The sequence below is a fragment of the Chrysochloris asiatica genome, unplaced genomic scaffold, assembly GCF_000296735.1.
Source record: "Chrysochloris asiatica unplaced genomic scaffold, ChrAsi1.0 scaffold00056, whole genome shotgun sequence".
In the NCBI taxonomy this organism is placed as follows: Eukaryota; Metazoa; Chordata; class Mammalia; order Afrosoricida; family Chrysochloridae; genus Chrysochloris; species Chrysochloris asiatica.
The window spans coordinates 5,564,692-5,588,894 of NW_006408574.1; the positions used below are offsets into that span (position 1 = coordinate 5,564,692).

The following is a 24,203-nucleotide window of genomic DNA, read 5'->3' on the forward strand; positions in this document are numbered from 1 at the left end:
CCATGGTACCTTTCATATTCTCCTCCAACACCACAACTCAAAGGCATCAATTCTTCTCCGGTCTTGTTTAGGGTGGCAGTAATCAGTCATTCAAGGGAAAGTAGCAAGTGTTGGCAAGAGTAGGGAGAAATTAGAATCCCTTATGTATTGCTGATGGGAATACAAAATGGTGCAGTCACTATAAAAAAACAGTTTAATGGTTCCTCAAATAGCTAAACATACAATTATAATTTGTTGTTCTTCTTGTTAAATGCCTTTGAGTCAGTTCCAACTCATAGCAACCCTGTATAGGATTTCCGAGGCTTTTGTTCAATCTTTGCGGAAGCAGAAAGCCTCATCTTTCTCCTGTGGAATGGCTGGCAGACTCAAACTGCAGACCTTGTGATTGGCAGTCCAGTGCTTACCGTATGGAGCCACTGCACTCTCCTCTATGAACCAACAATTCCCCACTAGGTATAAACTCAAAAAAACAGAAAGCAGGAATTCAATCAGATGCTTTATATCCATCCATGTTCATTACAGCACTAGTTACAGGCCCCACATGACAATCAGCAGGTGAATGAATAGACAAAATGTGGTTTGCATGGACATGTTGTTAAGTGTCACTGAGTCAGTTCTGACTCAGTGACCTTGTGGTTCAAACTGTCCTTGTGGTCCAGTGCTGACCCTCTAGCTCTGCACCAGGACTCCTTGCATGGATATATACAACGGGATATTTTGCAGGAATGAAATTCTGATGCATGCTTTGACCTGGGCAAACTTTAAAATCATTTTGCGGAATGAAATAAGTTAGACGCAAAAGGACAAGTATTGCATTATCCTGTTGATATGAAATGTCCCTAATGGGCCAATGTATAAAGGCAGGGGTAGATTAGAGGTTACCAGGGCCTGGGAAGAGGAAGGAATGGGGAGTTAATGCTTCAGAGGTCACAGTTTCTGTTTCTGGTGATGAAGAAAGTTTCGAAATAGAGAATGGTAAAGGTTGCACAATATTGTGGATGTAATTAATGCCACTGAATTGTATATATTTTCAGATGCTTAAAATGGCAACTTTTATGTTACATGTGTTTGATCACAATAAAATGCAAATAAACAGAAAACAACAAATAATACCAATGCTGACAAATTACTGGAGCAACTAAAACGCTCATATATTCTATAAGGAATGCAGAATTGTAAAACCACGTTAGAAGAGTGGTCATTTCTCATGAATGAATGAAATAGCCCTAACCATGTGGTTGTTGGCCAGTGCTGTCTAGTCAGTGCTAACTCACAGCGACCCAGGTGGCAGAGTAAAGCTTCCCCATCGGATTTTCAAAGTCTCATCTTTCGGGAGCAGATTTCCAGGTCTGGTCTCCAGTGGAGATGCCGGTTGGATGTGAACCAACAGCCTTTTGGTTTACAGCCGAGTGCTTAACCATTGTGCCACCAAGGATCCTTTACCATACCATCCAGAGATTCCATTCCTAGGAATGGAATGAGTGGAAGAATCGGCAAATTGGAGTCCTGGTGTGGCACTGTGGGATAAGCTCTGGACTCCAAGGTTGGTTTGAACTACAAGATCAGCGGTTCAAACTCACCAGTGGCTCCTCAGAAACCCTATACAGGGTCGTTATGAGTCAGAACTGACTCAACGACACTTAACAACAACAACAACATGTTCATATAATAGCTGATTTGCAAATGTTTCCCAGACGGCAAACTGCCCAAGTCCTAAGTGGGTGAGTGGCTAAGCGGTACACCTGCGCAGTGGAACCTAACTCAGCCACTGCCGAATAGAACCAGCGACCGAAACATACAACACCATGAGCGACTCTGCAAGGAAAAAAGAAGGCAGACACAAAAGACCACGTGTGGTCTGATTCCATGTATATGGGACTCTGGGAGAGGCAGAGCTTCAGAGACAGGGCCTGGGGCTGGGGAAAGGGTGGACTTCTAAGGGGAATGGGAGAATCAGGGAACATGGTGGAATTCTTCTGCTTCTATTCCTCCCTTAGCGGCTGTCTCATTATCTGACATTTCACATTTACAACAGCAGTAGAAAATCCACTGTCCGACCATTTGGCTCCGTAAGGACTTACCTCCAGCAGTAATCCCTGCCCAGGAGCCAGGTGAGAATGAGGCCGGCTGGGTTGGTTAGGGTTCTGTGTCAGGCAGTGTGACTGGGCCGCAGTTCTCACTGGTTTTGTAGTTCTGTAATGATTTAATTAGACAGTTAACAACAATGTAGTCATGCTCTGTTCTGTGATCAGCTGTGGTCATCCTCCATTTTCATGGAACGCTAACTTTTGAACCTTACCATGCTAGTGTGGTGCTGTAGGATAAGCAATGGACTGCTAACCACAAGGTAGGCATTTTAAACCCACCAACTGCTCCTTGGAAACCCTATACAGAGTTGCTATGAGTCGGAACCTACTTGACAGCACTTAACAACAACAACAACAACAACAACCTGTCCATAAGTGAAAAGCGGGTGTGTATCTTGATTGGTGAGGGGGCTACGTGACTATGCATTTGTCAAAAAAGATGAATCTTAATTGTACGTTATAAGAGTGAAGATGTCTCCCAAAATGCCTCCAATAAGCCACATCCGTATCAATGGAGAAAAGATTGAAGTTGTCAAAGACTTAGTTTTTCTCAGATCAACCATCAAAACTCATGGAAGCTGCAGTCCAGAAATCAAACAACGCATTGCATTAAGCAAATCTGCTGCACAAGACCTTTTTAAAGTGTTGAAGAGCAAAGATGTCAGCTTGAGGACTAAGGTGTGCCTGACCCAAGCCATGGTGTTTTCAATAACCTCATATGCATGTGAAAGCTGGACAGTGAATAAGGAAGACCGTAGAAGAATTGATGCCTTTGAGTTATGGTGTTGGAAGAGAATATTGAAAGTGCCATGGACTGACAAAAGAACCAATAGATCTGTGTTGGAAGCCGTGCAGCCAAATTGCTCCTTGGAGGCCACGATGGCCAAACTTCATCTCTCATACTTCAGACATATTGTCAGGAGGGACCAGTCACTTGAGAAGGATATCATGTTTGGTAAGGTGGAGGGTCAGAGAAAAACAGGAAGACCCCCAATGAGATGGATTGGCAAAGTGGCAGCATCAGTGGGCTCAAACATAGCAGTGATTATAAGGTTAGCCTAGGACTGGGCAGTGTTTTGTTCTGTTGTGCGTAAGGTTTCTCTGAGTCGGTACCAACTCAGTGACACCTAACAACAACAACAAGAGTGGAGAGAAATCTAGGACCATGGCTGGCCTTCAGTAGTGACCACTGTGGGTTAAGGCTGTGGCTGGGTTCATTTGATGAGAAGCTATTTTTAAAGTTTGATTGTTTCTTTGGAGCCGGAGCTCTTACGGGTTACGCTTCCAACTCATGGTGATTCCTTATACACATAGTACAGCTGTGCTTCCCAGGGATGGACACGCCTGCCTCACAAGATGCCTCTGGGTGGGGTCCAACTGCCGACCTTTAGGCTAGCACTGTTCAACATGTTAGGTGCAGTCAAGTCTGTTCCGACTCATAAGGACCCTGTATAGGATTTCCCAGGAGCAACTGGTGGGTGTGAACCGCTGACCTGGTGGTGAGCAGTCCAGTGCCGATCTATGCTCTGGTCCACTATTTAGCCATGTGCTCCACCCAGGGATCAGGGGTCCAAGGAAGCGTATTCCCAATGCTGCTGCTTACTTGCTGTGTGATGTAAGGCACATTGTTTTAGATCTTTGTGCCTCGATTTTCTCATGAGGAGAAAAGGAGTTCCAGTGGCTCCAACTTCTTGATTTCTGTTGTATACAGAAAACACAGTAGCATATGTAAAGTGTCCAGAACATTTCCTGACATCTGGCCATAAATATTAGCCTTGTCCTACTTATCAAATATTACTCACGACGATATAGCTCAGTTGTCCCCATAATTTACACCAATTAATAAGACCTGTTGTCAGGAGGGATCAGTCCCTAGAGAAGGACATCATGCTTGGTAAAGTGGAGGGTCAGCAAAAAAGAGGAAGACCCCCCAAGGGTACGGATTGGCCCAGTGGCTCAAATATGACAACAATTGTGAGATGGCACAGGTCTGTGCAGTGTTGCCTTCTGGTGTGCAGAGGGTCACTACGTGTCAGAACCAACCGGATGGCACCTAACAACAAAAATAAGGCACTGTATGCAAAAGAGTCCTGCTGTGGTGCTGTGGGTTAATGCACTAGACTACAAAGTCAATTTGAGCCACAAGGGTGGCGGTTTAAGCTCACCAGCTGCTCCTAGGAAACGCTATACAGGGTGGCTGCTATGGGTCGGAACCAGCTCAACAGCACTTAACAAAAACATTATGCAAAGGAAGGAAAAATGCAACAAGTCATTGCTACTGAGCATTTTCTTTTAATGATTCAGAGTAGATTTCTCTGCAAGAGTCCTATAGATTGTTGTTGTCCTGACCTTGTAGCTAGCAGTCCAGCGTTTATCGTGTAGCACCACACCAGGACTCCGTAGATTTGTATATTCTTGGAATAATTCCTAAGACTTGGGAAATCCTAAGACTTAACCATTTGGGTCTTGCCTAGTTTCAATTCAACTTATCCAACCTATTTTATTTCCAAGTTAAATAAGCTCCGAAGCCTTCTGGGAAAGCCGGGATGTTAGCATGTCAAAGGGATCAATCCCAAGGATTCTAAAGGCCCCTGGTCTCTTCTCTGGAGGAGCCCACTGTGCCTCTGATGGGCGTGTCTTTGGCATTCCAGAACTGATTTAGTTAGCCCTTTCATGCCCCCATTACTTCCTTGCTGATCGTACATTTCTCTGTAGTATCTAGGGACAGACTTTTATAGCTCTGCTTTCTGTGATAATGAACTTGCATCCCACTTAGTAGGTAGAGCAGTACAGTAATGACCACAGGTTTGCCTCCCACACTCATCATTCTACAGAACACTTGCCATTCAACTTTTATCTTTGAGACCTTAAAATCAGCCCAATGGTACTGCCCAGAAGGAGGGAAGCACGTTGGAGAGTTCCTTGTTACCTCCACGGGGAAAGATGAAACCACAATGAAAAATGCAGGGCACTGGCTCTCCTTTTAGGAGACATGCATTTTCCTTCTTGAAATGTTTGCCCGTGTGAGCTCAGACCCGGAGCTTCCTGGGCCACATCCCATTCTCTGTTTGCATCTGTGGTGTCGTTCTTGGTGTCCGCTGTCTCCGTAGCTCCTGGAAATGGCCCTCGGTCTAGCAGATACTGGTGTCAGGATTGCTTGCGCATCTCCTCTTGTTTCCATAGAGTCTGGTAATTTTGTGGCTTGAAATTGGGTGGCATCCTGTGGGTGACGTTGTCTGGGTTAAGTATTACTCCCCCCGTCTTTTTCTATAAATGAACCCCAAGAACGATCCAACTTCAGAGTGTTCTTGATGTCTCTGTGGAGGTGGGAAGCCATAAGTAATGAAAGTTGTTTATATGCTGTTGATTCTGCGAGACCTGTCAGGAAGGCCCAGAGAGTTTGACTCTCTCTCTAACTTCGTGATTAAGGCAATTCTGCAGGGAGGCCCTTGCTCAAGGTGAGCGGGGACATCAAAGAGGGGGGTAGCCATCTGTTTTACGGCTCCATCTCTTACTCCCTGTGGACTGGCAAACACCTCAGACTCAACGGGTGCCTACGATGCGGTCACTCCCCAAACACCATAAACATCTCCCCCTGATCAATAATTGCTGATTCCTGCAGTCAGTGGTTGTGTTGCTGGCTGCCAGGAACACTGAGCGCTTTGCTCTCTAGACTTATGGGAAGCCAACCAGGGTCATCCCTCTCAGCAGCTATAAAGAGCAGGCTGCTGTGGGCCTTACCTGGTTACTCCTGATCCCTGACTCCAGGTCTTCACCGGTTCACATCCACTAAGTCTCAACACAAATGTGTAAAGCTCCCCCAGAGCCTTCCCTGACCTGGCCAGCAGGTCGTAGGTATTTCTCAGAGAAGCTCTTGTCTGTCACATTGTTGTTGTTGGATGCTGTCTGGTGGGTCCTGACTCATAGCGACTCGATGTATAGCAGAAATCTACCATTGATTCTAATCACCTGTGTACGTGCTCTCCTCTCCTGCCATATATGATCGTCTCACCAGACCATGGCCTCATTTAGGATGGGGACTCCGTTAGACTTTGGATTCCTGTGTGCTCCTCTTGGTATCTTCAGAACCACCTTCTTGGGAGACACTGCATACATGTGTGTTGGTCATGTGGAAGAATGAGTGGAAACAGACTTAGATGCCTTTATACAACATTTGGGTTCCGATTCCCCAAACCAGGCTGTCCTACTCAGATGCTCTGTTCATTGTTGCTGCAAACAGTTAATGTGCTCAGCTGCTGACTGCAAAGTCGAATCCCACCCAGAGATGCCTCAGACAAAAGGCTTGGTGGTCTGCTTCTACAGAATCTGCCATTGAAACCCCCGGGGAGCACAGTCGTACTCCGACATACACGGGGTTGCCATGAATCCAAATTGGCTCAACAGGAACTGGTTTTCCACCTTGTTTGGGCTTCAACTTCCCACTCTGGGTTCCTTGGGCTATCTCTCACCTGCCCCAGGCATGGATGGCCCCCTTGTATTGATGCACCTTATGAGTTTGGGATTGAACTGGACAGGAAGGGAAGGGGGAAAGGAATCAGGGAGAGGGTAAGGAACATGCAAACAGAAGAAGAGGAGTGTGCGTGTATCATTTTCTGCCACTCACCACAGCCCTTTGCTATGAGCAATGTTTCTCCCGTTTGACATTGGAGGAGATTGAGGGTCAGAGAGCTTTGGCCACTCGGCCTAGGTCTCCCAGCTAGAAAGTGAGAGCGTCTGAACGCAGACCCTCTGACTCTCACTTCCAGACCCAATGAGATTGCTCTCACAGAATGTTTGCGCTCTGGGTTGTCCCAGACATGCAAGAATCGAGTTCTCCTGTGAAGCGGTGGGTTGTGTTTACTTCATGAGACTGGTTTCTCCTCCCTAGGCCCACTCCTGTCTTCCCCTCATCTGGGAGGAGGCTCAACAGGAATGTGGCCATATTTGGCACAGATGCCTGGGGTGAGGGTGGGGTAATGAGGCTGGGCTGCCCATCTTGTTGTGGTTCCTGTTTTTGTAACTGGCAGTTCTGGAATGAGTCATCCGTTTGCACTTGCCGGCTCCTCCCAGACAGCTCCGCCCTGGCTGCCACCGGGAGCTTTGTGACTTTCTGAGGGCTTAAAAAGGGGAAGTTCAATCAAGAATGAGGAAGGGTGGAAAGTTTCCACACAGCACCACGGAAGACACCAGTGTGAATGCTTCCCAGAGCCAAACCCCTCAGGCTGGTGTCTATAGAGGGTTAAAACAGAAAAGTCCCGCTCGCTCCCGGGGACGCATGACCATTCCGTGTGTGTCAGAGGAGAGCTGTGCTCCATAGGGTTAACAGCAGCTGATTTTCAGGAAGTAGATGAGCAGGCTGGTCCTCCAAGGTGCCTCTGGGTGGACTTGAACCTTCAACCTTGTGGCGAGCTCTTGAGCGCTTTAACCATCTGTACCACCCAGAGATCCCTTGTAGAGGTTGTTGCTGTTGTGAAGTGCCGTCGAGTCGGTTCTGGCCCATATCAACCCCGTATTGGGTTTCCGAGGAGTGACTGGTGAGCTTGAACCGCCGACCTTGCAGTACAAATGGCTTTGCAGTCTGGTGCATCTACCCACAGCGTCACACCAGAGTGTGTATATATTATGATGTTGGTGTTGTTTTAGTACCGTGGAGTCGGTTCCGACTCCGCGGCAAATAACAACAACAACAACAACAACAACGCTACGATAGTAACCCTTAAGTTAATCATATCCTGTAACTGATTTTTTTAAATGTCTGTTTGGGGCCCACGTAAAGAATGCCAGAAAACACTCTGAAGAAAATGGAAGACAAAAAGAAAAACAGTGTCATCAGTATAGGATGGCAAAGGGGTCACTCACCCAATAAAACATGTGTCCCCAAAGCTGTGCGTCTCTGGAGGAGAACATTTATTGCGCAGTGTTTCAGATATAGTGCATGAACTTCTTATGCTAAAATCTCAAAACTCTGGGGAAACCCTTAGAAGTTCTTTGCCTGACCCGATGAAGAGGCAGCGGTTCAGAGAAAAGAAACTTGAGAAGACACCTTACACTTCATGGAGGCAGACACATGCCTGCCAGTGTGTGTGTGTGTGTGTACAGCACACATTTACATGTGTGTACATGGCCATGTGGGTGCATGTGTGTGTATGCATGCATGGGTGTGCACATGAGTGTACTTGCACTGTGTGCTTGTACATCTGCCTCTGTGTGTGCGTTCTTGTGTTGGCTCATGTGTTTGTGTGTGTGCATGTGTGATGTATGTGTGTGCACATTTGTGTGAGCAAACACATCTTTGTATGCATGTGTGTGATGTACGTGTGCACATTTGTGTGGGGGCACATGTGTGTTTGTATACATTTGCGTGTGTGTGTGTAATGTACATGTGGGTACATTTGGGTGGGTGTACATGCATGTTTGTATGTATGTATGTAGCATTGGTGCGTGCACATTTGTGTGTGTGCACATGTGTGTATGTGTGTGTGTGACGTCTGTGCACATTTGTGTTGGCACCTGTGTGTTTGTGTGTATGTGTCATGTATGGGTGTGCACATTTGTGTGGCCATGCATACGTGTGTAACATACATGTATGCAGGCACACATGTGTTTGCATGCCTTATGTGCATGTGTGTGTACACACCCACGTGTGCTTGCACACATGCCTGTGTGTGCGTGTGTAGTTAATGTCCCATTCTAAGTAAACACTGTACTAAACAGATACGTTTTACAAGATGAATAATAAGCAATGTTCAAGCAGATAGCCTTCTGGTCAGTAAGCCCAACATGCTATAGGCCTTTCGTGAGGCTCCCTCCTGAATTGGGTTTCTTTGGCTCAGACAATTCTCTGTGGAAGATTCTGAAGTCTTCATTGGCATCTTGTTGTTGTTGTGAAGTGCCATCAAGTTAGGAGCAGCTGGTGAGCTTGACCCACCGACCCTGCAGTTCAAATGACTCTGCCGTCTGGCACATTAACCCGCAGCGCCACACCAGAGCCTCAAAACAGGCAAAGGGTAAATACTGAAGAGAGGACATGGACATTTAATTTGCTGTTTTCTTTAAATCTTAGAACTCCTTAATAACAGTTCATTCCTTTGGTCATTTTTTTCCTCCTTAAAAGTAGAGCTTTCCAAAAAAAGTGGGGCTTTCACGAAAAAATAAACCTTTGACTCTGAGTATTGTCATTACAACAACAGTTGCCTTTGCAGCCAACTCATGGTGCCCCTGTGGGTGGCTAAGATGTTTGCTCCATAGACTGGTTGGTGGCAGATTTTTTTGGTGGCACAGCGGGCTAAGCTCTGGGCTGCTAACTGCAAAGTCAGCAGTCCAAACCCACCAGCCTCTTCTCGGGAGAAAGATGAGGTTGTCTGCTCCCATGAAGATTTACAGCCTCGGACCGCCTAGGGAGCAGCTCTGCCCGTCCCACACGGATGCTGGGAGTCGGGATCAGCTTGCAGCATCTGTCTGTTCTTGGATGATCACTTTGCACTTTGGTACCACATAGACCCTCTGTGGCCCTTTTTCAGGACAACCTCATTTCTTTCTCAATGAGAAAGTGCTAGACTTCATATATTCTACACCCTTTCCATAGCTATACATTTTTAAAGACACAGCTTTCCTTGGCCTTCACAGAGCATAGATTGAGATTGCTAGCAAAGACTTTCTTTCTGATGTCTAAATCACTGTTTCTGTTTGATCCTAACTATGCCCTTCCTTTTTTTAAATCCATGTTTTAAGCACTTTGCTGTGCAGATGAAACATTCTCCTCTATTTTTATCTTCAAACGATCTTTCTCTGCTGCTTCTAGATTGCTGGATAGATCCCAGTCTCTTTCTTATGCTAGGGTCACGGTCTTGCTTCAACTAGCAGCCAAATGCCCCACGGCCAAATGCCACCCCTCCAGAATGGAGTGGCATTTTCCCAGGCCAATTCTGCCTTTAATAACACGCCAGCTGCAGGCCAGCTTGCATCTCCTGACAACAGGGCCTTGTAGCAGACCCTGCTACATAATTAGACGGGACGATTCACAATTGGGCCTCTTTTTGCAAGCGCATGCAGCCGTAAGTCCAAATGAAAGTCATTTACTTGGATGATGAATCTTATGTTTCTCTCTCCCTTCTCTGTCTCCCTTTACAAATGAAACAACCGCAACCATGAAAGAACCCAGGGCAGTTCAGAGACGTTCGGTTTTCAGAAGATTGGATCCCGCAAAGATTTCCACAAGACGCTACAGAAACAGATGTTTGAGTCGGAGGCTTTGGAGTGCCCAGAACACAGCCCTCAGGTACCGCCCTCAACCCCAGCACACCTGGACGTCCTACCCTGGGCAAGCGGCCAGTGTGTCTTTAGCTAGAATAAAGGGTGGTCCCAGAACGTTGGAAGATGAGGGGGCTCATCACCCTCGGATTCAGTACCGCTTGCATCGCAGACTTGCTCATGGCTACAGAATCGGGTGTCCAGTGGAAACCCAGGGGCTCAGTAAGTCAGCAGACCAGAGTGACAGGACTCTAACGGGTGTGGCGGTGGGCCTCAGTCATCTCGGTTGTGTCCTGAAGGCAGGGTGTTGTTGTTGGAGGCACTGGAGTGCTCCAACTGCCAGTTTGGGGGTTAGCAGCCCAGCCCTTAACCACAGTGCCACCAAGGGCAAATCTCCATTGCCATCGAGTCAACTCACCTCATAGCGATCCCACAGGACGAAGTGGACCTGCCTCCCTGGTTTCCAAGGCTGCCCACGTGATTGCAAAAGTCTGCTTTGCAAGTATGCAACGACACATTCTTCTGAGAAGCTTCAAAATGGCATCCCTACCCTGGAACACTGGACTCCGGGTATGGCACTGTGGGGTCAGCACTGGACTGCGAACCACAGGGTCATCAGTTCAAACCCTTGTAAACCCTATACAGGGTCACTATGAGTTGGAGCCAATCGACAGCACTCAACACCAACCCTGGGCCACACCACAAGGTCCCTTGCTTGTGACCCTTAAAGGGGTCTCAGACAAAGCCAATAAGACCAAACCTGTCATTGAGGAATTGCTTCTGACTCATCGCAACCATGTGGGACAGAGGAGAGCTTCCCCCTAGGGTTTCCAAGGCTGTCCTCTTTACAGATGCCAACTGCCGCTGCCTTATCCTATGGAGACACTGGTGGCTTTGAACCACCAACCTTTGGGTGAGCACTCCAAGAGCTTAACCACTGTGCCACCAGAGCGCCTAAGTAAACCTCAGGCCACATTGCTGTTGGGTGCTGTCCAGCTGGTTTTCAACTCATAGTCCTCATGACCCCATGTGACAGAGCAGAGCCGCCCCCTAGGGTTTGCTGTCATTTTCATGGCAACAGATCACCAGGTGTTTCTTCCACAGAGCTGCTGGGTGGGCAGGAACCACCAACTTTACAATTGCAGCTGTGCACTTAACTGTTGTGCCACCAGGGTTCTGCAGAGGGATGGAAAGGCAGACCCTGAGGCCAGCCTGTCCTTGTTCTGTGGTTATACCGCGTGTCCACACCGCAAACTCAGCCAACACTATAGCCTTCGGCCTGCCCCCATCCCTGGAAAACATTGTAATTGTCAGTTAAGGGTCAAAGCCACCAGCCGCTGCACAGCCCAGAGATTACGGCAGCCTGCTCCTGTACAGAGGACAGCCCTGGGAACCCCAGGGGGGCAGTTCTCCTCTGTTCTAGGAGGTCTGTCTGAGTCGGAATTAGCTCCTAAAGCAGTTCTTCCTCAGACCCTGACCACCTGCCTTTCTTGCAAATGAAGTTTGTGGCAACTTTGCATCAAGCAAGACTATCCACGCTGCGTTTCCAGTGGTTTGTGCTCTTGCCACGTCGCTATGTGGTATGGCGCTGTGGGTTAATACGCTGGACTGCAAAGTCAGTTTGAACTGCAAGGTCGGCAATTCAACCTCACTAGCCACTCCTCGGAAACCCTATGCAGAGTCGCTATGAGTCGGAACCAACTAGAAGGCACTAAACAACAACAAATGTCATATGTGGTGCTTTAGGGAAAGCACTGGACTGCTAACCACTAGGTTAGATGTTCAGGTTCTCCAATTGCTCCTCAGAAACCCTATACAGGGTCACTAGGAGTCAGAACTGACTCGAGGACACTTAACAACAATCAAAGTGGGAAGCTATTGTTTGTCAACATCGCCGCCATCTGGGTTTGTACATTTCTGAAGGACAAGGTGACTCCAGTCCCAGCGTGGTGCAATAGGATAAGCACTGGACTAGTAACTGCAAGGTCAGCAGTTCAAACCCACAAGCCACTCTCAGAAACCCTACACGGGTTTGCTCTAAGTTGGAATTGACTAGATGGCACTTAACAACTACAGTAATAAGCCTTCCCAGAAGAATTCTGAGTTCTTTCAGTTACACAAGGTGACTATGACAGCTTGGCACCCTTGAAGAAAGCAAATCGTGTTCCCTTTCAATGATCTTGGAGTTTTGAGAACAGAAAGAAGTCTGAAGGGGCAAGATCAGGTCTGTAGGGTGGATGAGGCACAATGGCTTAACAAGATTCTCATAGGACAACCCTGGCTGTCCCCAGAAAATAAGCAGGTAGGTTGTTGTCATGATGGGGAAAATTCTGGTCTTCTCCACAACGCCATGTTCTATTTTCCTAAAACGTCTTCCAGTGAGCTTCAGCCATTGTGCTGTGTCCTCTGAGAAAATCTAGTGTCCATCAGTGACCCCTTGGGAGTTCCCAGTACAGTCCCACAAGCGTCTGTTAAGAGCCACTGACCTCTTGACCTTCCATTTAAGTATCCCAGAAGGTTCCACTGGAAACCCTGCTCTTAATGGACATTTTTAAGGAATAATAATGAGATTAAGATAAGAATATCACTGAGAAAACGTGTCTGCAGCCAACCATTGATCCTGAGATGTGTTTAAACACATTTTGAGTGGAATAAACCCATATCTGTATCATCTAGAACTATAGTATCAATACTTTTTGACTCACCCCAGTATGTTACGAAGTCCTGGGGTGGCACTGTGGGTTAATGTGTGGTTACAAGAGACTTGGTTGCTAATTTTCAGAAAGGAATAAGCCAAAACTCTTGGAACCTGGTGTTGGCTTCTGTGCATCCTGGGAGCGGGCAGGAGAGACTTCAGGTTGCCCTCAGTCTGGTCCTCAAACTGGAGGCCTTGGTCCTGTGACATGATGCTGGTGGCCTGAGTGAAGCAGTCTGGGGTCCTCCTTGCCCTCCAGTCCGCACCTGGACCGCTCACTCTCACAAGCCTGTGTCCCATTGCAGACAGGCCCTTGCAGTTTGCGCGTCCTCTGTGATGTGTCGGGGAAAGGTCCTCTCACCGCCTGCGACTTTAACCTGCGCAGTCTGCAGCCTGACCCTCGGCTTGACAGCCTCCTGCTGCAGGTCAGCGCCGAGGACTTCGAGCGACAGAACGAGGAGGCCCGGCGGAGCAACCGGCAGGCTGAGCTCTTCGCCCTGTGTCCATCGGTGGATGAGGTGGGTGCCCGCCTCAGGTGGGGGAACGCTAGAGGTGATGCTGAGAGCCACAGGAAAAATGTGACTTTGTCCCCACAGTGTGGTGGTCCTAGATGCCATATCCTAACTGTCTAGTCTCTGTTGTTGTCAGGTGCCTTGGGCCACTTTTGATCCAAGTCTCATTCAGTTTCTGAGGTTGTCATCTTCCTGGGAGCAGATTCCCAAGGCTTCCTTCAGAAACCTCCACTGGGTGGGCACCAGCTGACAACCACTGTGTTAGCAGCTGAGTGTCAAACCGTTCGCCTGACCCAGGCAACTTACCTTTGCATGTTGTTGCTGCTGTTAGTTAGGTGCCTGTCAGTCAGTTCTGACTCATAGTAACCCGATGCACAATAGAACAAAACACTGCCCAGTCCTTGGCCAGCCTCACAGTCATTGCCACGTTTGAGCCCATTGCTGCTGCCACAGTGCCAATCCATTCAGTTGGGAGTCTTCCTCTTTTTCTCTGACCCTCCACTTTACCAAGCATGATGTCTTTCTCCAGGGACTGGTCCCTCCTGGTAATATGTCCAAAGTATGAGAGATGAAGTTTAGCCATCCTGACTTCTAAGGCGCATTAAGTGCTAAAAGTTACAGCTGTGATGGCCATGTCTTATTCATAACAACTCTGTGCATAACATAAGGAAACTTTGCTTGTGACCTCTGGGGTCTTTACTGGTTAATATTCAGAGATAGATCACCAGGCCTTTCTTTCTCATCTCTCTGAGTCTGGAAGCACCACTGAACTGGTCCACAGTGGGTGACCCTGTTATGGTTTCCAGCACCACAGTACCACTGAGAGACGGGTTGTGGGAAATTACACAGACTAAGTCTCCAGTAGCTATGTAGTAAGGTAGGCATGTCTGTCATTTGATTTGTCACTACTAGACTCACGTACTCTGGGCATGTTATCAGGAGGTTATGAGTCCCTGGAGAAGTTCATTATGGTTGGTGAAGTAGAAGATCGGTGAAAACAAGGACAACCCTCAATGAGATGGACCAACACAGTGGCCATAACCAAGGGTTCAAACATAACTACGAATATGAGGATGGCACAGAACTGCGACGAGTTTCCTTCTGTTGCGCAGTTGTTGTTGTTGTGAAGGGCCGTCGATTCAGTTACGAGTCATGGAGACCCTGTATGAGGTTTCCTAGGAGCAGCTGGTGGGTTTGAACTGCCTACCTCATGGGTTGCTGTCCAGTGCTGATCCTACAGCACCGTCCCGGAAATCGGTTTTGCATCGGGTCGCTATGAGTCAGAACCGACTGACAGGCTTCTAACAGCAACAACAACAACAACATACCAGTTTAAGTTTCCTGAGTGATGTCAACAGTCCTACACACAGCTCCTAACAGAATGGTTGCCAGGTGGAGCCCACCTGGGGGCTTTGCCGGGCAGTGTTTTATTTGTTGTACACTGGGATCTGTGAGTCAGAACTGACTCAACGGCCCCCAACAAGAAGTCTTTCCTGTATTTAGGATTTCTGTGAGCTCTAACTTGGGGGGATCTGCATAGAACCTGTCAGTGCAGCCCCAAATCTCCATCTTCCACTTAAGAAACCCATAAACAGGGAAGGAAACTATTGTAACATTGGAGAATTCTATCCTGAAACAAACAACTAGCTCTGATTCAGAGCTGACATCTGAAACCCACCTATTTCCTAGCAATGCCTTTTGGGGACATAAATGTTCTGAATCTGTACCTGGAGCAGGCAAAAACAGAAAGTCAGCCATCAACAATAGATACAAGGCTTTATGACTAAGCCATATCTATATCACCAGTTCCTTCCTTCTTCCTTCTCTTCTTTTGTGTTCTCTACTTGAGTTTCCGACATTTACTGCAATGCTGACAGCTGGGACCTAAAGAACAAAACGTCTCGTAAAAGCCGGGGTGTCCTACTGTTAGAAACAAACCAGCTGAGTTGGGGCGGTGGGGGAGGCCTGCCCATCTCTGCCTCCGGAAGCTCACACCTAATCTCTCTGCAATGTAATTCCTAACAGGAGGATGCTGTGGAAATCCGTCCGGTACCAGAATGCCCCAAGGAACATCTGGGCAACAGAATCCTGGTCAAACTGCTGACCCTGAAGTAAGCGTTAGAAAGCACAGCAGGCGACATCTCGTCTTTTAGATAGACATTGTGTCTTTACCATCAGCGCTTGGACGGTATTACAATTATTACGTATTGTTAGAAAATTCATATCTTTATGTATTTTTTCATCAACTCACTTAGTTGTTGAGAAAACACACAGTAGAAAATACACCAATTCCACCATTTCTGCAGGCACCACTTGGTGGCCCAGATGCCATTCTTCAAATTGTCGTTCGCAGCCTCCTTTTCTGAACACTTCTTCCTCTGTGAGCATCCACTCACTGCCCCCTGAGGTTGCTACCTAGTCTTCTGAGTTACCGAGGTCACTTGGTCCCACAGAGAGAATCCTGAAGGAGTGCATCACCGTTGCTGGGTTTAGCAGCCTTGAGGGATGATTTTGGTGTCGGGTTTAAGGTAAAATTATCTCAGGGTGAGAGTTTTGGGGCTTATCCAGTGACCAGAGGGGACTAGGGTGTCCTTCAGGAAGCCGAGGACCCCACTGTCAAGCACGCTCCCCGCCCCCACAGGAAGCCCAGCCAGGCTGAGTTTAAATCAATGAGTCACTTTGCTGTTTGGGACAGAGAAATTCTCCCTCCTGGTGTTTGTCACCAAGCCGTCCAGAACTTTCCAGAAAACAGGCCACACAGCTGCTCTAACAGGTGGGAACCCCCGGCCTGTTAAGACAGGTACATGCCGTTAAAGCTTCAAATCTGATCGCTTGGATTTCTCTGCATAGAAATTGTGAAGTACAGTTGCTAGTGATTTTATTTCCCACAGCTGCCAAAAGAGGAATTCAGTAGACTTGTAGAATCGGGGTACAGTCCCAGGCTACAAACACCCCACTTCTGCACCCCTCTTGTTGTTGTTGTGTGCCATCGAGTCGGTTCAGGCTCATAGCGACGCTCAATAGGTTTCTGAGACTGTCTTGACAGGAGCAGAAAGCCTCATCTTTCTCCAGACCAACAGCTCCTGCTTCTTTGGTGGTTGGTGGTTATTATGTGCTGTGGAGTCGGTTCCGCCTCACAGCGACCCTGTACAGGGTTCCTAAGGCTGTCAATCTTCACGGGAGCAGAAGACGAGGCTTCTCCTTTAGGAGTATGTAAATGTACTCTGACTCTGAAATGACTGAATTAGCCCCTAATCAAACCTACATACTGAGTGGATTCCAACTCAAAACAAATGTGTAGGACAGATTAGAGCTGCCCCATCCATCGGGTCTCTAAGTGGCTCTGCAGGATAAGCACGGGACTGCTAACTGTGGGGTCTGTGGTTCAAACCTACCAGTTGTTTCTCGGAAACCCTACCCAGGATCGCAATGAGTTGGAACCAACTCGACAACACTTAGCAACAACAACAACAACCATCTTTACAGACGCAGACTGCCACACCTTTCTCCCACAGAGCAGCTGATGGGTTCAGTGGGCAGCCAAGCACTTTACTGCGCCACCAGGTCTCCTTGAAACAGTCCCCACTCACAACAATTTTCCATCACAATCGCCTTCACCTACTGCATGTGCGGCTTTTAAATCAAGCCTGTTCTTAAATTAAAACCCAAACCCAAACCCTAGCCCCCTGCCATTGAGGGGGTTCCGACTCACAGTGACCCTGGGTAGGGTGTCCGAGACTGTAGATGTTTATGGCAGCCTTATCTTTATCTCAAGGAGTAGCTGGTGGGTTTGAACCGCTGACTTTGTGGTTAGCAGCCCAGCGCTTTGCCACCAGGGTTTGTATGGCTAAATAAAAAGCCTGTGTACTTTTATGACTTACCTACAAGTTCAGCTTAAATACAAAGTTAGTAACAGCTCTCCTTAGAATCCCTCGCTCCACCCAAACACCAGTTGCCATGAAGTTGATTTTGATTCATGGCTACCCCACGTGTGTCTTAAATATCATCCATATTGACATGGGCTGGCAAGGGGAGAGATGAATCAAAATTAAGATCCAGCAACTTGGTGTAAACTGGATACAAGAAACAAAATTTCTTATAAAAACCTAAGCTGTTAAAATAGTGAATGTGGATAGTGAAATATGGAGCGATAGAATGCTAGAGACATGCATTTCCTTACTGGCATGGCTCTGCAGGTACCTATTTATAATCCTCGAGTCCTGATGTGGCGCTGGGGCTAGTGTGCTGGATTGCAAAGTCGGTTTGAACCACAAGGTCGGTGGTTCAAGCTCACCATCCGCTCCTCAGAAACTCTATACAGGGTTGCTATGGGTCAGAACCAACTCGATAGCACTTAACAACAACAATTTACATTATTATCATTTTTATCTACTGAAGGACTTTGTGAAAACTTGTTGAGACCTAGGAATATCTGTGTGTTGCTTTTGAGACATACACAAAGCCTTAAGGATACAGAGAGAATTGTCTGTAGCCACGACAACTGTCCGATGCATCACGAAAAAAGAAGAAAGCAAAAAGCATTTTTCTCTTGTGTTTCAAGGGTGGGAGAAAGTCTCTCAAAGTCTCAAAGTTGATGTTGCTTTGTACTTGAAAGAATCTTCTAGGTGTGAACTTGTTTGAAACGTAGCTTAGAAAGACTCTCAGTACCTCACACCACCACCCCTAGCCCCAATTAGATCCTAGGTGGAATCAAGAAACCTGCTTTTTGCACAACTCTCTGGAAGTGTGTCTCAAGCTTTTTTTATGAGAATGTTCCCATTCACCACGATTTCAACTGATTACAAAGTTTCAGCGACTCCCCCCATATTTCTCAAGTCATATCCCAGCAGAAACCCAAGCCCACTGCCGTGGGGTCCAGTCTGTGCTGATTAAGCTCTCAGCCTGCTTGTTGAAATGTTGGTGGTTCGAACCCACCAGTCACCCAATGGGAGAAAGATGGGGCAGACTGTTTCTATAAAGATTTACAGCCTTGGAAAACCTATAGGGGTAATTCTACTCTATCCTACAAGGTCATTACGAGTCAGAATCGACTTGTGGGCAACATTTTATTATTCCATGATTCCCGTATACATGGAGTTATCCAAATACATCTGCCTCTTTGATCATTTCTTAGTTCCAGGTACTTGCAGAAATCTCCAAATTAGCTAAATTACAGTTTTCACGACATGTCTCTCTTCCTTCCACAGGTTTGAGATTGAGATTGAACCTCTGTTTGTCAGCATTGCCCTGTATGACGTCAAGGAGAGGAAAAAGGTAAGCAGCCGCAACCCTAAGTAAGAGGAAGAATGACACATCCGCAAAGCACACAGACCACCATCCACGTGCCCTGGGCTCCTGTTTGTAAGTCTCATGCCTACGTAGCAACAGCAGCTGGGATTTGAAAGCATGTGTCCTTTGATGGGCTCTGTTCTCTTGTCTTTGCAGTTTTTGAGTGAGTGTTCTGGCGACATTGGCAATTTGCATTCTTAGCCGAGTCTTAAAGGAAAAAGCCTGAGGAAGGTAGTGGCTGGGCTGGAATACAGAGAGAGAGGGCACGGTGGGCATGTGGGCCCACCCATCGGAGAGCAATTTAAATGCATGTTGACAGATGCTTCTTCAGCTGGGGAGAGTTGGCACCGCAAAATGGTTCACAGAAGGCAGCTTGGGGGTACAGCTCTCCCATCGTCATTGGGGAAGAGCTCACCCAGGGTAATGCGCTTTTAAGCGAAAAGGACTCGGCGACCCAAGAGGAGTATCTTTGTGGTTGGTGGTCTTGTAGCTATTCAAGGAGTTAAAACAGCAATAGTAAAAGCATAGCAGGATGCTGCGGCCTCTGTTGGCCCACAACCATGTGGATTTCTGGAAACAACTGTCTCTCGAATGTAGACTAAAGAATGAATATTAATAACCCCAGAAATTGTATTCACACCCACTGTCAAGTGTTAGTAACCCTACAAGACAGAGCAGGACCGCCCCCTACGGATTCCGAGGCTGTGTATCTTTACTGGAGCCGACTGCTACTTCTGTCTCCCAAAGAGTGGCTGGTGGATTCAAACTGCTAACCTTTCAGTTGGCAGTGGAGTACTTAACCCCTGCACCACCAGGCTCCTTATAATAAGAAGCAACCATACCATACCCAGTGCCGTCAAGTCCAGTCTGACTCCTAGAGACCCCGTGTGACCAAGAAGAACTGCCCCATGGGTTTGTTTTAGCTATAATCTCTTTGGGAACCAATCGTGAGGTCTCCCTCCTGTGGAATCTCTCTGGGGATTTGAAGTGCCAACCTTTTGTTTAGTGCTTAACTTTTGCACCACCAGCGCCCCTCAGAGTACCCCTATGTTGTTGTTACGTGCTGTCAAGTGAGTTCTGACCCATAGTGACCCTGTGTAGGGTTTCTGAGGAGCAGCTGACCTTGCAGTTTAAACGGCTTTTCAGTCTGGTGCATTAACCCACAGCACCACACCAGTACCCCTATGGTGGTGGTGGCTGTGTGCTGTGGAGTTGGTTCCGACTCATAGCGACCCTGTATAGGGTTTCTGAGGCTGTAAATCTTTATGGGAGCACAACGCCTATGTTGTTGTTGTTAAGTGCCGTCGAGTCGGTTCCGACCCATAGCGACCCTGTACAGGGTTTCCGAGGGTTTCCTAGTGGTTACGAATCGGGCTGCGAACCTTAAGGTCAGCGGTTCGAAACTACCAGCCGCTCCGCGGGAGAAAGATGAGGCTTTCTACTCCCGGAAGGATTTACACCCTCGGAAACCCTGTACAGGGTCGCTATGGGTCGGAACCGACTCGACGGCACTTAACAGCAACAGTGCCAGTTTAAATATGCCAAGGAGTCTGTCTTAAATGGCTTTCAAATATCTAGGAATTGTGGTCCAAGACTTTCGGTTTCCGCAGCAACTTGTCAGCAGCTGCTTTCATGATGAGGCTCTGTCCTTGTATTTGTGTCTTTTCACGCTTGGTCTTTGAAACAAACGTTTAAACCATGAGAGCAACAGGTCTTTACCTTCTTTCCCACTTTTCTGCCCATTTACAGATCTCAGAGAATTTCCACTGTGACCTGAACTCGGACCAGTTCAAAGGTTTCCTGCGCGCTCACACTCCGTCCGTGGCTGCGTCCAGCCAGGCACGATCTGCAGTGTTCTCAGTCACCTACCCATCCTCGGACATCTACCTGGTGGTTAAGGTACTTACACATGATCAGATTGACCTCAGCTGACACTCCCATTGCTGGGCCGTCTGGTCCCAGCACCTGTTTAGGGTGAGGGGGTGTCAGAGTGTCGACTTCCCTTCTGCGAGGAAATTCTCTTTATTTTCTTCTCAGCGTCCCTCTTTCCTTCCCAGACTAGAAAATTCAGCACCAGATACAGGTGTGGTGCTGTAGGATAAGCAATGTTGGCGGCGATGGTTATACCACACGCTGAACATAATTAATGTCACTGAATGGGACCTGAGAAAAGATGGAAATAGCAAATGTTTTAGATATATTTTCACCACAATAAAATAAGTCTTAAGAAAAAAAAAAAGTATTAATATAGACAATACCAAAGCAAAGCAAATGCGTAGGGTGGAGTAGAACTGCATCATGGGGTTTCTCAAGCTGTAAATCTTCACCAAAGTAGACTGCCTCCACTTTCTCCCATGGGGCAGCTGCTGGGTTCGAACAGCTAACCTTTTTGGTAAGCAGCTGAGTTCTTAACCACCATGCTTCCTGGGCTCCTAATGTAAAGAGTAGGAGTCACCACGAAATTATGGGGCAATGTTAGCAATTGGTGAATAAAGAAGTGATTATTATTAATATTACACATGCTGAACTTTGAGAGTATTTTAAAATAATGTATTTTTTTAATTCCCAGGTGGATTGTGAGATGTGGGTTTCCCCACTTCCCATGACTATAAGGACCGACACACTTTTTACACATAACCCCCAGTGGACACGCAGTGGGCTTTCAGATCTCAGGGCCCCAGGCAATAAAGGGAATGGTATCTGCTGGTCTGGTTGAATGTAGACTCCCCTGCTTCCAGATTCTGGGTACCTCTCTCCTCTGGGTCCCTCACTGCCCACTAGGACTGGTTCAAGCCATGGAGTTTTCATTTCTTAATGTGAAAGCTGGACACTGAATAAGGAAGAGTGGAGAAGAATTAACAAATTTGAATTATGGTGCTGGAAGGAATAGTGCGTCTACCAGGGACTGCCAGAGGAGTAAGCGAATCTGTGCTGACGTACAGTCGGAACGCTCCTTAGAAAAGAGAGCGGAGAGACTTTTCAGCTCAGTGACTCTGGACATGTCATCAGAAGGGACCGGTCCCTGGTCAGGAAAAAAGAAGACCTTCAGCGAGATGGATTGGCACAGAGGCTACAACTGTGGGGTCAAACATGGCCTCCATTGTGAGGGTGACGCAGAACTAGGCAGTGATTTGTTCGGCCGAACATGGGGTCCCTGTGGGTTGGAGTCCACCAGATGGCACCTAACAGCAGCCGCTACAACCTCTGTTCAGAGACCACGTCTTTATCCGCTGTCATCGTGGTGGAGTGAACCTCCTGATTCATTTTCCAAGTCCCATGACTCTGTCTGAGCTTCTGAAGACGAGGGGCTCTCCCCTTGCTCTTCCTCTCCTCTCCCCAGCAGCCACCACCCGTTTTCGAATGACTGAGTGAGTGAATGGTGCTGACTGACGGGGCTAGTTTGAGGAAGGAGCTCTGGTGACAGAGTACCTAAGTGCTCCACTGCTAACCCATGTGATGATCCGCGTGAGAAAGACCTGGAGATTTGCTCCCGTAAAGATCACAGCCTCGGGAGCCCTATGGGGCAGTCCTGTCAGGTTGTCATAAGTCAGAATGGACTCAAGGCAATAGGGTCTGGGGTGTGCTCACTGTTCTCAGGCATGTGTCTCCCAGAGGAACCAACTTTCTCTTCAGACGGTGGCAATGGGAGGGGAGGGGAGATCCTGCGTCCTCCCTGGAGATGTTTGTTGAGTAGCTTCAGGAGACGTCTTTTGAAGCCGCACTAAACAGCCTTCCATCAGTAGGTTTACCCTGGTTTAAGTTCTTTGTTCCTGATTAATAACCTCTCCTACTGTCCTGGTGTGGTACTATAGGATGAGCACTGGACTGCAAGATCAGTGGTTCAAACTCACCAGCCGCGCCTTGAAAACCCTCTACAGGGTTGGTATGAGTGGGACCTGATTCAATGGCACTTAACAATTGGAATGGAGTCTTGGTGTGTCGCTGTAGGATGAATGCTGGACTACAAGGTCGGTGGTTCAAACTCACCAGCCACTCCTCAGAAGGACTATTTCAACCAAGGACACAAAGCTAATGGAGCTAACGTGTACTCCCCCACCCCACCCCCATCTAAGTGAAATGGAGTTTTCTTGGAGCAGAGAGTTAGGATATTTCATTCTTCTTTTCTTCGGTCTACACCTGGTGCCCAACCTTTATGGTCATTGGTCAAGTTGACCCTTTACCTGAAGCAAAGTGGAAGAAGACCCTAAATTATTTGTTGAATAGGACTAGAAACACTGGAGACTCTGTATCCCTACTTCAGAGCCCTGGAGTGGCGCTGTAGGATCAGCACTGGACTATTAACCACAAGGTCAGCGGTTCAAACCCGCCAGCTACTCCTTGGAAACCCTCTACAGGGTCGCTATGAGTTTGAACTGACTCGATGGCACTTCACAACAACAACAAACATCTTCAGACGAGCTGCAACATCCCTCTGCCTTGGAATTTCTTTCCAGGCTGTTAAATCAAGAGAAGGATTTCTACTAAATCGGAATGAGTTCCATGGAGATGGTTACAAATCATTTATTCTGTTCATTTATTCATCGTGGGGGAAGGTTCTAGTCCCCAGTCTGATTTTTTTTTTCTTTTAAACTGTGTGAGCAATAATAAAGAAAATGAGCTTTTTCCCTTCTTACGTATGTCTCCTGGGCTTCGCTTTACCAAATAGCTTTTATTGCATTTTTATTGTAGACATTATGCATGTTTATTGTTTAAAAATAGAGAATACACATCAGCCATGGGAAGGAAAGAAAACTCACCCGTGATCCTACAGAGAATTGCTGCCCACATTTCGTGTGTAGCCACTGTTAACATTTCATAAGCCTTTAGGATCTGTTTCTGGTGTGGTTTTTTTTTAACAGAACTGAATAATACTCTTCATTACGTTTGAATCTAGAAACTTCCCATAGGCATCATCCCATGTTGTCAGATGGGGTCATAAAACATCCTTCTGATGTTGCCTGGATACCTGAGGTGGATGTTTACCCTGTGCTTTCAGATTGAGAAGGTCCTGCAGCAGGGGGAGATTGGAGACTGTGCCGAACCTTACGTGGCCATCAAAGAGAGCGACGGCGGGAAGGTACGTGCTGCCGTCTTGTTCTACAGCGACATTTGAGAGCAATTGGATATTTTCAGGAGTGGCCATGAAATAGTGGCGCGTGGTCCTCAGATGCTGTTGGTGTGATGTGCCGTCAAATCGGGTCTACTCATAGAGACCCTGTATAGGGTTTCCCAGGAGTGGCTGGTAGGTTCAAACTGCTGACCTTGAGGTTCAAACTGGCCTTGTGATCCAGTGCATTGAATATAAACAAAAGAAGAAAGAGAAACTAGTCATGGATGATACATTTTGAGAGAAATAAGTTATTTAACTCA

General features: G+C 47.3%; 1 protein-coding gene across 2 annotated transcripts in view; it reads left to right on the top strand.

Annotated features, from left to right (window-relative positions):
- The window catches only part of DOCK8 (dedicator of cytokinesis 8), a 170,155-nt gene that overhangs the window by 34,763 nt on the left and 111,189 nt on the right, over positions 1 to 24,203 (top strand). For both annotated transcript variants that reach the window (XM_006863731.1, XM_006863730.1), the window contains 6 exons: positions 10,242 to 10,365; positions 13,338 to 13,550; positions 15,570 to 15,655; positions 18,752 to 18,818; positions 20,583 to 20,732; positions 23,830 to 23,910. In XM_006863731.1, coding sequence (XP_006863793.1) covers positions 10,242 to 10,365; positions 13,338 to 13,550; positions 15,570 to 15,655; positions 18,752 to 18,818; positions 20,583 to 20,732; positions 23,830 to 23,910 — 721 coding nt within the window. The remainder of the gene's footprint in view (positions 1 to 10,241; positions 10,366 to 13,337; positions 13,551 to 15,569; positions 15,656 to 18,751; positions 18,819 to 20,582; positions 20,733 to 23,829; positions 23,911 to 24,203) is intronic.